The sequence below is a fragment of the Octodon degus genome, unplaced genomic scaffold, assembly GCF_000260255.1.
Source record: "Octodon degus isolate 3935 unplaced genomic scaffold, OctDeg1.0 scaffold00013, whole genome shotgun sequence".
In the NCBI taxonomy this organism is placed as follows: Eukaryota; Metazoa; Chordata; class Mammalia; order Rodentia; family Octodontidae; genus Octodon; species Octodon degus.
Window position 1 is genome coordinate 76980 of NW_004524589.1, and position 14150 is coordinate 91129.

The 14150-nt window shown below is 39.3% G+C and overlaps 1 protein-coding gene across 1 annotated transcript in view; it reads left to right on the forward strand.

Annotated features, from left to right (window-relative positions):
* LOC111815236 (UDP-glucose:glycoprotein glucosyltransferase 2-like) overlaps positions 1 to 14150 on the forward strand; it is a gene marked incomplete at its 5' end in the record, with an annotated part of 95321 nt that overhangs the window by 72833 nt on the left and 8338 nt on the right. Inside the window, 2 exons of the mRNA XM_023709629.1 lie at positions 7716 to 7832; positions 12830 to 12956. Coding sequence (XP_023565397.1) covers positions 7716 to 7832; positions 12830 to 12956 — 244 coding nt within the window. The remainder of the gene's footprint in view (positions 1 to 7715; positions 7833 to 12829; positions 12957 to 14150) is intronic.

The window sequence follows — 14150 nt, forward strand, 5'->3', positions numbered from 1 at the left end:
ATTTAAGAATTAGCACCTGCTTTGGCAAGCGCAGAGACCAGGATTCAATCCCCTGTCCTGCATGCCACGCTGGGCCTGCCCCGGGACGTGCTCAGCTGGCGACCAAGTCTGGGTGTGGTAGCGCACACCTGCAATCCCAGCACTGGGGAGGCTGAAAAGAGTAGGATAACTGAGTCCAAGCTGCGTAGTGAGACCCTGTACCAAATAGATTTTAAAAATGGAGAATAAAAAGGAAGTAGCAAAAGATCCTGCAGCCCATAATCTCGTATTCTCTTTTTTTTTTTTAATTTATTTTTTTCCAAAGTTTTATTGATTTTTTTTAATTTTTTTTTTATTTTATTTTTGGGTAGTGCCGAGGATTGAACCCAGGGCTCTGCGCATGCTTGGCAAGTACTCTACCACTGAGCTGTATACACACCCTTCGTATTCTCTTATCCTAAGAGCCATGCTATGTATTCATTTAGCAAATACCTGTCTCAAATGTTCTGTGTGCCAGATCATCTGCCAAGATCTGAGACAACAAAAAACAAAAACAAAAACTCTTGAATTCGTGATGCTTTTGATCCTGATTGTTACTTTTTAAAAAGTGAAAGTAATGAATGTTTTAGAGGAAAAATAAAGAAAGAAAAGCATAATAGGGAACCGGGGAGTTAGCTCAGCAGTCTAAGCACCTGCCTGGAAAAAGCAAGAACCTGGGTTCAATCCCCAGTACTGCGTGCCATGCCAGCCTCGCACCTTGCTGGCCACCAAAACCAGGCATGGTGGCTCATGCCTGTAATCCCAGCACTGTGGAGGCTGAGACAGGAGGATCGTTATGAGTCTTGAGCAGTGTCGCAGCAAGACCCTGTACCAAATAAATAAATAAATATTTTTTAATTTAAAAAAAGGAAAGCATGATAGAGACTTCAGAATATGAATAGAGCTTGGAGTTTGTAGCTGTCAGCTAAGTACCCATATGTTCCTACAAAGGTTACATGTGAGTGAATTTGAGGTGGAGGCATAGAAGTGAGACAGGAGGATCGTTATGAGTCTTGAGCAGTGTCGCAGCAAGACCCTGTACCAAATAAATAAATAAATAAATATTTTTTAATTTAAAAAAAGGAAAGCATGATAGAGACTTCAGAATATGAATAGAGCTTGGAGTTTGTAGCTGTCAGCTAAGTACCCATATGTTCCTACAAAGGTTACATGTGAGTGAATTTGAGGTGGAGGCATAGAAGTGGGCGTACTGCTGTCTCTACAGACAAAGTCCTAAGATAGGCTGGAGAAATGGCTCAGTGGTATAAGTGCCTTCCTGGCAAGGACAAGGTCCTGAGCTCGATCCCCAATACCAAAAGTAAAAAAGTCCTAAGATAAGAATGGGCTTTACATATTTGAGAAATAGAAAAATGCAACTTGAATAAAATTAGGTTGTGAGAGATACAGCATGGGAAATAGAGGTAATGGATGGTGCAGAACATGTAGAAAGTTTAAGCCTTTTGTTTAAAATTCTAGTAAATTGAAAATTATAGGTCTTGTGACTTCAATACATATGAATTACTTAAGAGGACATTGGTAAAGAACTAATAAAAGTCATTCTTGAAAATTAGAGGGACTCTGAATATATGCATACACACATGCATTAACATACAAAGTAAAATCTTTTCAGTATTACTAATTAGTAAAAAAAAAACTGGCTTAGAATCCCCACTAAAGTCTAATAATTTACAGATTTAGATTATGCAGACCCCACTAGTTATTTATACAGGACCCTTAGTCTTATATATGCAGTAAAAGTGTGTGATTAAGGAAAGAATTCATTTTATAAGCATTCCAAAAATTAGGAGATTTTCCTAACACTGGATTACCACATTTGGGAGATGATTGCTTTATTCTGATGGTTTGACTTTCATTCCTGTCAGCACACTGAACAGTTCTTATGAGAGTCAGATTATCTTTTTATCCCTTGGCAGCTGCAAAGAACATCCAGTGAGCCCTTTGCAATATGGATATTTTCAACTTCTGCTCTCTTGACATTCTGCCCTGCTTTCAGTGATGCCAGATTGTCGTGATTCTTCCCTGACCTGTGTGGCTTTCCTAAAACAGTTGTATTGGTGAACTACCTTTTCCTCTGCCTTTCAAATAAATGTTGCTTTTCTCTAAGTCTGTCCTTGGCTCCTTTCTCATTCTGTAACAACTATGTTAGCAAACTTTTCACTTTAATTTTCTGTCTTTCTACTAAGTAATACACAATTTTATCTCTGAATAGTTCCTCTCCTCTGAATGCCAGACTCATACAGTAATACCTCGGTTTACAAATGCTTCTGTTTGTCAGTCATTCATTTCTCAGAAGTGTTCAACAAAATTTTGCTCCAATTTATTGGATGATGAAACACAACAATGGCCATCTTTCCACATAAAAATATGGCCACCTTCCCCAAAATCATAAAAAAGTTAGTTCCTGACTGAGGTATCACTGTATTAAATCCACTAATATAACCACATTAATGCCCCAAATGATCTCATATTTAAAAATGAAAAATTCAACTTCTTTATCCTCAACTGTTTTCTGCTTTTGCAAATCACCTAGCTGTCACAGGTTGTATACTACTGAAACAAACTGAGGACACCGGAACTTAGCTTTTAAAAAGTCACTTAGGGCCTGTGGAGATATCTCGGCAGCCTAAGCATCTGCCAGGCAAGTGCAATGACCCAGGTTTAATGCCTGGTACCGTATGCTGTACTGGCCTCAAAAGTCCAGGCATGGCCACCAAAACCAGGCATGGTGGCACAAACCTATAATCCCAGTGCTGGAAAAGGAGAAAAAGGAGGATCACTGCGAATCCGTGCTACATATTGAAACCTTGTGCCAAATAAATAAATAAAGGGGTTTTTAAAGTTAATTAGGGCATGCTGTCTAAACCAACAGCCTCAGAGGAAGAAAGGAAATAGAATTAGGGAAAGTTTACAGATTGAAAAGAGACCACAGATTCAAGGAAGAGGACAGATCCTACCCAGAGCTCTGAAACTGAGATGGCCCTTTAGAGCTGAGACGGCACAAGTTTGATCAAGTAACCCAGGCCTTTCTTCCCTTTCATCAACTAATGACTAGATATAGGCTTGCCCAGAAGAGGGACTGACCTTGTATGAGACAGCTGCTCCCGGGGCAGCTCCTCACACAGACTGAGTTGAAAGTTGTCAGGGAGCAGCATTCCCACAAGTGAGGAAACATTTTCAAATTTGAATGGAGGTATGGATGCTGCATCACTACATCTACCATAGTATGTGAAAGGAAGAAGTGAAATTATCATTATTTGCAGATGACATGATACTCTATACAGAAGAGCAAGAGAAAACTATAGCAAAATACTCCTAGATTTAATAACCAAATTCAGTAGCATAGCTGGATACAAAGTCAGCACTAAAAAATCAATAGTATTCCTGTATACAAACAAACTTAGAAATTAGGAAAATCACACCTTTCATAATACCAATGAAAAAAAAATGAAATTCTTTGGAATCTGTCTAACAAAGTAAAAGACCTCTACATTGAAAGCTGCAGTACTCTAAAAAAGGAGATCAAAAAGAATTTCAGTAAATGGAAAGCTAGCCTTTGCTGTTGGGTAAGAACCAATATAGTGCCAATGGCCATACTCCAAAAATTGTTCTGTAACCTCACAAGACCAAAATACTGAAGCTCACAGAATCAGAGAAAATAATCTTTTAATTCATTTAGAACCAAAAGAGACCTACAATAGCAAAAACAATTCTGGATAATAAGGCAGAGCAAGAGACATCATAATTCCTGACTCGAAATTGTATTACAAAGCTACTGTGATAAAAACAACATGGTACTGGCCCAAGAAAACAGACTCAAGGATCATTTTAGAAACAGATTAGAAGATACAGAAACAACTACAAACACGCTCAGCCACTTTATCTTTGACTAAGAAGCCAAACATGTTTATTGTAAGAAAGCTTTTTTAATAACCGGTGCTGGAAAAGCTGGATTTCCACATGCTAAAGATTAAAATAGACCTGTGTCTTTCTCCGTGCACTAAACTAAAATTGAAATGGATCAAAGATCTAAATATTAAAACAAATACTAAATCTGCTGGAAGAGAGGATAGGTAGAACTCTTGAAGAAACAGATAGGTAAAGATTTTATGAATAAAATGTTGCATGGGAAACATTACAAAGGTTCAACAACTAGGATCTCATTTTATTAAAAGACTTTTGCACAGCAAATTAAATCATCAACAATGAAGAAACAACCCACAGAGTGGGAAAAACCTTAGCCAGCTGTTCCTCAGACAGAAGACTAATTTCTAGAATATAAAAAGAATTCAAAACTTTCACTCCCTCAAATTTAAAGACCCAGTCCAAAAATGAGTGCCTGAAATGAATAGATATTTCCCAAATGAAGTAGAAACAACAACTAAGTGTATGAAAAAAATGTTCAGCATTACAGTTATTTGAGAGATGAAAATTAACACAATGCTGAGATTCCATCTTACTCCAGAAAGAATGGCTATCATCAAGAAATAACAAATGTTGGCAAGGCTGTGGGGAAAAAGGAACACTTCTCCACTGTTGGGATAGACTGATGCAACCACTGAAGAAATCAGTGTGGAGATTCCTCAAAAAAACTAAAACTAGTGGTTCTATTTGACCCAGCTATCCCTCTTCTTGGTATCTTTCCAAAAGAATTAAAAACATCATACCATAGCAATATGTATGTACCCATTTTTATAGTAGCAGTTAAATCTTGGAAACAGCCAAGATGCCCATCAACTGATAAATAACTAAAGAAGATTTTTTTATAGAGAACAAAATAGTATTAAAACAAAAATTACAAGTGATGCAGACTTTAGCTTAATGAATATGAATTTCACTTAATGAAATAAGATGAATTTCACAGTATTTGTTGTAGTACATGATATTGTCTTCCAACCAGTGATTCATGTTACCAGATACATTAATGCAAAATTGGTAGAAAAATGAAAAAAAGAAAGAAATATCTAAGAAATTAAGAAGAGAAAAAGGAGAAACAATTGAAAAACAGAGACAAAACAAATTAAGCATTATTTGCTCCTTTCCATAGGCCAGCAGAAATCCACAGTAGTTATCCAAACCATCCTGTTTGCATACATAAATATATTTCCCCCACTCCCTCTCCTGCCCTTCTCTTCAACTCAGTAACTCTTCCCTTTTGAATAAGTTCATCCCTTTTCCCAGAATCTATTATACCCTTCAGATTCCATTTTCTCTTTCAGGTTCTCACACCAAGGAGACAATATGATGTTCGCACATGTGGGGCTGATTTATTTCAGTTAGGAATATGGTCTCTAGTTGCATCCATTTGCCAACAAAAGTCTCAAATTCTATTTTATAGCTGAATAATACTCTGTTGTGTAAAAATACCACAACCTTTTTTTTTTTTTTTTTTTTTTTTTGTGGAACCAGGGATTGAGCTCAGGCCCCTGTGCTTGCCAGACAAGTGCTTATTCTACTGAGCCATCTCCCTGGCCCTAACAACTGTGATCTTAATGAGATTGAGCCTTACTATTCATGGATATAGAACACCTCTACATTTGTTTATTTCTTCTTTGGATTTCTTTTGTCAAATTTTTGTAGTTTTCCTCATAGAGTGCTTATAGCTGTTAGATTCAGACCTAAGTATTTCATGTTTTGGATATTTATATAAATGGTATTATATGTCTTTTTAAAGTGTTTAATTTATTGGTACATTTTACATATAGTGATATTTATGGAGAATTCATACCTGCACATGATCGATCTTAATTCTTTCCCATTTTTCTACTCTACCTTCAATGCCTCTTCCCTTCCTTATTTACAAATGTTTGTTTCCATTTATTCATTTACTCTTTCTGGCAAGAGCAAGGGTCTGAGTTCAATCCCCAGTTCCTCAAAAAAAAGATCACAATTGTTTCCAGGTCAACCAATATATTCAATGCATAAAAGTATTATCACATTAATTTATGGATCATGACTGATGCTAATTTTCTTTTTTAGAAAATGAGAGAAGAATCAAAATAGCCAACACAATAATGAAGAACAATAAAGTCACAGGACTAATGCTGCTAGATTAAGAGTCTTACCTTGAAGCTGTAACAGTGTGTTATTAGCAGAAGAATACACAAATAGATCATTAAAATGGAGCCCAGAAATAGACCCTTACAGAAATAGTCAGTTGATCTTTGTATATATGCTACCAAAGTGAGCAAAAGTCAATTGATCTTTGACAGCAGAGCAAAAGCAATACAGTAAAAATAGTCTTTTGATAAATGCTGCCTTTCTCTTACAAGCAAGTGGGTATTATACTTGTGAAAATAAAACAATAATGCAGTTATAGAACTTAAATCCCTCACAAAAATTAACTAGAAGTGAATCTTGGCCCTAAATATAAACATATAAGACTATGAAATTCCCTATAAATAACATAGGAGAAAATAGATGAGCTTCATTTGGCAAGATAGCTCAATGGTCTAAAGCACCTGCTTAGGCAAGCGCACAGGGACTGTGGTTCGATCCCTGGCACCACATGCTGCGCCAGCCCCACCCCCAGGGTGGGCTGAGCTGGCCACGGGGGGGGGAGGAAGAGGGGAAAAAGGTATGTTCATGTATGTAAGCAGGATAGTTTGGATAATTGTACTACTGCTTTCTACTAGTCTAGTGAAAGGAACAATTTATGCTTACATATTTGTTATTTTTTTCTTTTTAATTTCTTATACCTTTCTCTTTGATAATGTTTTGTTCTGTTTTTTAACCAGTTTTTCAGATTTATACCTGGTAACCTAAACAACTAATTTGAAGATAACATCATTCAATACAGCAAACAATGTTGAATTCCTTCTACTTTGTTCAATGAAATTTTGTATCATTTCTAATACTTTTTTTAAAGAGGAAAACAACTAAACAACAAAGACAAAAACAAAGAGACATAGAATAAAAATGGTACAGAATTTCAAAGCAAGAATAAAAAATTAACAATGGTTGTTATATTACATATTATCAAATTTGTTACTCAGATTATCAGATATAGGCATGACAAAATGATCAAGCAGTTAAACATTGTCTCCCTTTCACTAAACCTTAATTTTTTCCTTGTCCTTTTTAGTTTTTAGTTTTTAATTTACTTTAAAGAGAGTGTAAGAATAATAGATGAGACATTAAAGAAACAACATAAGGAATAAACAAGTGAGATGAGGGAGAGGAGAAAGGAAAGAAAAATGGAAAAGGAGAAAAACCATGGAAGCGTATACACAGGACAACCTAGATGATTGTACTAATAACTTCTATTAATTTTTTTAATTGACAACATTTTATTACAGCACTAAGTTATTTTGTATCATTTTAGCCCCTTAGAAGGAGTAAATGTATTCTTACTTTCTTTTTTTTCTCCACAGTTTCACTGAGAAACAAATAGCAATGAGACAGCCTCAAATCAAATTGGCAGGACAGTTCCAACAATCAATATTTAAATTTTTTACTGTGACCAACTCTATATGTTAATATCTGTCATATGAGCAACTTCATAGAGGACAGCAATGCATAATCTAATGCTTTTTTTTCTATTTTGTATTCTTTAAAAATGAAATATGAAGATACCGGAAGTTTATGTGTGCTTTTGTGATCTCTTTGCCATCTAAGTGATATCTTCAGTTTCTTTCTCTCCCTAATAAACGTACTTCCACATTTAAATTTTTCTCTAGGACCTTCCCAATGACATGATCTACCAGGTTGCCATTAAGTCCCTTCCACAGGACTGGCTGTGGTGTGAAGCCTGGTGTGATGACGAGTCCAAGCAGAGAGCCAAAACAATTGATCTGGTGAGTGTGTCTTCACTTCAGATAATCAGATGTGAAGATATTGAAAGACATATTTTCTGTTAACCAGATGTGGAAATGTTCAAACAGAAATATTTTCTATTTTACAAATTAGTAACACACACAGTAGTGTTTCCTTGAGTTGGCAAGCAGAAGGCTGTGTTCAGGCCCCTGAGGCCACCCTTCGGGTTTGCTAACTGGTGAGGAAGCTTCACAGGGTACACAATGTACTTGTACTCATGCTCATGAGTTATTACAGTGAAAGGATACAAAGCAAAGTCACCAAGGAGAGGAAGCACACGCGGTAAAGAGATCACAAGTGTCACCCAGTGTGGTGGCACACGCCTGTAATCCCTCACTTGGGAGGCTGAGGCAGGACTGCCATGAGTTCAACACTAGCCAGAGAGAGAGAGAGAGACTGTCAAAAATAAGTGAATTAATGATAACAAGCATCCTCTTAATATCAAGTCACACAGGACAAACAATTCCTCAAGCAATTCCTGGTGTTCCTCAGGCATGTGAAGCATTGCCTACCAAGTAAACTTATTAGAAACCCAGGGCCCACAGTTTTTATGGGGGACCAGTCACCACATAAGCACTTTCTGCCTGCCATAGACCAGATTCCCAATTCTCAGAAGATATGCAGGTTCTTAGCATAAACCATGTTTGTGAAAAGCACTTACGGCCCAGTGACTCACGCTCACCATAAGATGATGGCACTGCCCTGGGAACTACATTTTTAGGGGCCAGCCTAAAGCAAACTAAATTTACAGTCAGGTGCTTCTTAGACTAAGTTTTGAGCTTGCTATGTGTCTTAATTACTTTTCTTTTGTTGCTGAAATAAAATACTTGACCCCCAATATTAGAGGGGCCAAAGTTTGTAGAGGTTTCAGTCCAGAATTGGCAAGGTGGCTTGGCAGAGGAGCATCATAGAGGAGAAACAGTTCATGGCAGCAGAAGAAAACAAAATCAAGCACCAAACCGCAACAGCATCTTTCTGCCCCTTTTATATTCTATCCAGGCTGCTGGGATTAGGACGGTGCCAATCCAGTCAGTGGACCATCCAGCAATTGCCCAGCCTTAATCCCAGCATTGCAACAAGTTGATCACGAACTATAGATTCAGCTGCTTAAAAAAAAACTCCATCTAAAAGTACATGAGGCTTTAGGGGACAGCTAGACATGAACCAATCTCATCTACCCAAAGTCTTTTGAAAAAAAGACCATGAGGAGCCAGGGAGATAGCTCAGTAGAATAAGCACTTGCCTGGCGAGCGCCAGGGCCTTTAGTTCAATGCCCAGTTCCACCAAAAATAAAATAATAATAATAATAATAATAATAATAATAATAGACTATGAGCTGCCTGAAAGTGTTCATGATCAGCTGTATCATCTTAACGTGTCCTCAGTCTAATTCTCCTGCCAGTACTTTTCCTAAATAAAAGCTGACCAAGTTAAGTTTGTCTAGGTGTCCTGCACATCAATTTTTTATTTTCCTTTTGTACTATATAAAGATAATTTTTCTTAGATTTTCTTCATAAATGGCTTAACTATCCTGTCCATTTTGTATTTTTTCTAAACACAAGATTTCAAAAAAGTAATAAAATAAAAAATAAATATAAGATTTCAAACTAACTCATTTTCCAACTGTCTAGAACTTCAATTCCATAACTACATGATTTTTTTAACATAGGGTCACACCAGGCTGGCCTTGAACTCACAGCAGTCCTCCTCCCTCAGTCTCCCAAGTACTGGGATTACAGGCACGCACCATGCCCAGCTACTGCTTTGTCTTTTTTTTTTTTTTTTTGCGGAACCAGGGATTGAACTCGGGCCCTTGTGCTTGCCAGGGAAGCACTTAACCTACTGAGCCATCTCCCTGGCCCATGCTTTGTCTTTAATAGCTGCAAAATAATAGAATTCTTTTTCTGTCTATATTGTTTTAATATGCTAAGTTAAATGTAGAATAATGGTAAGATCTTCACTGAAGAATAAACTATCAAATATTAGAAATTCATATAATTTTCAACAAAATAAGGCAAGACCATAAAAACATAGAGCCATTTATGTAGTGATGTATATATGTATATATTTTTAAAAAATAGAAGACCATGGTGGTGCATACCTGTGATCCCAGGACTGGAGAGGCTGAAACAGGAGGATCACTGTGAGTCCGACCTGCATAGTGAGACCCTGTACCAAATACATACATACATACATACATACATACATAATTTTTTTAAAGTAACATGCCGACGTGTTAGAATTCAGTTGTAGGTGATGGAGTGTAGTAGAAGCAAATAAAATGACATTGTCAGAGGGAAGCAGAGATCTTGACAGAGAGAGATCAAGAACAGTACTGAAGGTTGACTATTAAAATGTTAGGGTCGTGTTGCAGCACACCTGGCTGTGCTTTGCAGTAGCACTGCAGATAGCCTTGGGACCTTCGTTGAGCACCTCAGTAAGCACAAGCAGCTGTGACAAATCTCCCAGCCAGCCTAGCACATACCCCTTCAGTGCAGAGCCTCCCCAGGGGGCGTCTTGACTCAGGGCCCCCTTCTGCCCTGACTTGCTGCCACCATGTCGGCTCATCTGGAGCTTCCCATAGAGAAGCTCTCTGCCACATGTGGCTTTGGAGCACTGAAGGTGCTGTAGTGTGAACTGAGATGTGCTGTGAGGTGTACAAGGCACAGTGGGTTGTTGAAGGCTCGGTACAGTAAAGCGGAAAATACCTCATTGCTAAAGTGTGTGTTGATTGCATGTCAAAAGGGCATGAAAATTTACTTTGTCTACTCCTTTTAGATTCTCATAAGTGACTACCAGACATTTTTTAGTCACATAAGTGGCCTAGTCATAGCTGTGATGGATTGTGCTGCTCCGGAGGAAGGGAAGTAGTGTGGAGAATGCACCCTGAACCCTAAACCCGGCCTGTTGGCGGGAGTTGGCCGCTTTCCAAGCATCCTGTTAGGGGAACTAAGAAATTTCATTTTTGGATGAAACTACCTCCAAGAAATTGTGCTATTCAGAAAAAAAGGGCGACGCCATAAAGTTTGGTGTCCTGCCAAACCATTCATTCCCTCAGAAACAAATATGCAGAAGCATGTTATTCTTGGCCAGCCTCTTTGGAGAAAAGTTAAGGGAATGCGGACAGATCCCAAAGTAGAAGAAAAGTATGATTAATGGCAGAGAAGGTGGATGTGAAAGTATCGATGAAGGTCATGCTGCTGTCACGATTCTGCATTTGAGCGAAGCTTTTCCAACCTTGCCCTTTGGCCCTTTGTGAAGGCTGTTTGCCCGTTGTGGGCAAGCCCTCCCACAAGCCACTAGGTGGCAGTAGCACTCCACCACTGCTCCGTCATGACAGCTAAAATCTCCAGATTGCCAAAAGCTCCTTTAGGGCATGTTACCGCCTTGTGAACCACTCTCAGAAAGATTGTAAAATTAGTAAACACACAGACAGCAGTACAAAAAAACACATTCTTTGTTTAATAGTTTGTGACACAACTAAAAAATAATTTTCATAACCTTTGAATAAAGTAGCTAGGAAGAAAATCCTATTTTTCATCTACTTTACAAATATATCACTGTATAGGGGTCCACAGTGGAGACACTGGAACTATTTGGGGCACATAGGTTCATAGCTCATAACTAACCACTGTCACCTAAAGCAACAGGACAAAAGCAAACTGAGAAAATTTTACATAGAGAAGAGCTTCAGGACACTTTATATTAATACTTTCTAAAAATATGAAAGTAAATTTTACAAAAGGACAAGGCTGTAGCTTGGCATTCTCTCCCTGGGTCCAGTCCCCCCTGCTGGAGTGCCTACCTAGTAAATGTGTGTGAAGGTAAGGGAGTGTTGGATGAATTCTGTGGTCCTCCTATTGTCTTTCTATCTGGACCCACCTTTTCACGTTGCTCAAGTCAGAGGTGCCGAGGACATCTGTGGTGCCTCTTTCCTGACAGCCCACATCCAGCACCTCAGCAGATCCTGTCAGTGCTTCGAGGTACATCCAGCATGGGAACCTTATCAGCTTGTCCCATAGTGTTTGCCTTCTAACAGTTAATTTCCCAAACTCTACAGTGAGACCAAGTAGCTTAAAATGACTAAATATTGTTGATTGTGTTAATTTATTTTCCAGAGGAAGAAATTAAGACATACTCTTGCCCCCACAAAGCAATACGTGCAAAGGTTACTGCTGTGCAGTTGGAATCACAGGAGCTGACCTTCCACTTCTTGTGTTCTTTCAGTACACCTGTGAAGCACAGTCTGTCAGGCTCGTTTATAGAATGAATATAGGGGCTGGGTGTGGTTACAATCCCAGCATTTGGAAGCTGAGGCAGGAGGATCGCCTGGAGTTCAGGGCCAGTCTGGGCTACAAAGTAAGTTCAAGGCTGATATGAACTACATGATGAGACCCTGTCTCAAAAGAAATAGAATTCAATCTTCTTTGTCAAATATTGTGCAGAATTGTTTGACATACTTTTTATGAATTATCATGGGCTGGACAAATAGCTCAGCAGATTAAAACACCTGCAAGCAGGTTCAGGGGCCAGGGGTTCAATCCCCAAGCCTGCCATGCCAGCCTGGCCCCTGGGACTCACTGAGCCAGCAATTGAGACTGGGCATGGTAATGCGTGCCTGTAATCCCAGCTTTTGGGAGGCTGTAAACAGGCAGACCACTATGAGTCCAATCAAGTAGAGGGACCCTGAACACCTAAAATACCAAAAAAAGAATGATCAAACTGCTTTCCAGTAACTTTATAATTTTTGATGGAGGTATTGGTATTAAGCAGTTTTGTATATGAGTTGTGATTTGTCATTTCACTTGATTCTGTTTTATTAGTAAACATGTGAAGCTTTAAAAACTTAGAAGGGTTCTGTTTTAGTTTCTTGCTTGTTCATTTGTTTTGTCCCAGCAGTACAGTGGAATCCTCAAGTATTTCCTTTTCATTTCCTGGAGCATGGTCTTTCACTAAAATATTTTATTTAATCTGTTAGTGCAATAATCCTAAAACCAAAGAACCCAAATTAGAAGCTGCTGCCAGGATTATTCCAGAATGGGTGGAATATGATGCAGAGATACAGCAATTATTAGATCATCTTGAGAATAAGAAGAAAAGTACAAGTAAGTCATTTTCCTTGGAATGTTTTCACACTGAGAAATGAGATGAGAATAAGATAAGAATACATTAGACTTGTTTTTGGAAAGGTTATCAAATGATTGCCAGAATTTCTGTACATGTGGCCTGTGCACTGTGCTATGTATTCTCAGCCCTTTTTATTTTGAGACGGTGTCTGGGTTGGTCCCTAACCTGCCTCGGGTGGGCGCAGCCTGTGCTCTCCTGCCTCAGCACCCCAGAGCTGGGCTCGCAGGTGTGCTGTGCTGCATTGCCATGTCCCTTATCTCATGGCTGTTATGCCCACTTGTGTTTATTATCTTTCCGGTGAGATTTAATGAAGAAAGAAACATCTACCATCTTGAATTGAAGAAATGATGTATTTTTAAATTATATTTTAACTAATATCTACTTGCAATTTTCATTTTCAGTTCCCAGTGCTCTGAAGCCAGTTACAGTGGGACAGTTTAATGATTCAGAGGAGGTCTCTGTTTTGGTCCATGAAAGTGTTCATTTGTGTGGTACTTACATCGGTGTGAGAATGCCCTGTCTTCTCATCTTAGAGGACAGTATATGTCCTCTGTTCTTTCTATTTCTGTTATAATGACAGATACTTTGTGTATGTTGAATGAGCTACCAGATCTGTAGTATTACTTGAGACCGCCATCTGTAATTATTTATCTTAAACTATATGAATTTTTAAAAATTAATTTTATTGAAAAAGAAATAGCAATGAGACAGTTTCAAAACAGGCTAGTAGGCTAACCTGCGCCGGCAGGACCAGTCCCGGCCCAGGCACACCATGGGCCGGACCCTCTCGCACCCCCTCGGGCCGCCCCCCACCACTCCGCCGTATCTACCCCACCCTTCCCCCCCCCCAGTAGGAATTTCTGCCGACTTCCGGGAACACCCAGACCCAGTCCTAGCCCAGGTCTGGTGAGTGTGTGGAGAGCTTCCTGCTACCCTGTGCCGGCGGGACCAGTCCCAGCCCAGGTGCAGAGTGAGCCGGACCCTCTCCCGCCCCCTCGGGCCACCCCCCACCACTCCGCCCTACCTCCCCACCATCCCGCTGAGTACGAATCTCTGCCGACTTCCGGGAACCCCCACACCCAGTCCTAGCCCAGGTCCGGTGAGTGTGTGGAGAGCTTCCTGCTAACCTGCGCCGGCAGGACCAGTCCCAGCCCAGGCGCAGCATGGGCCGG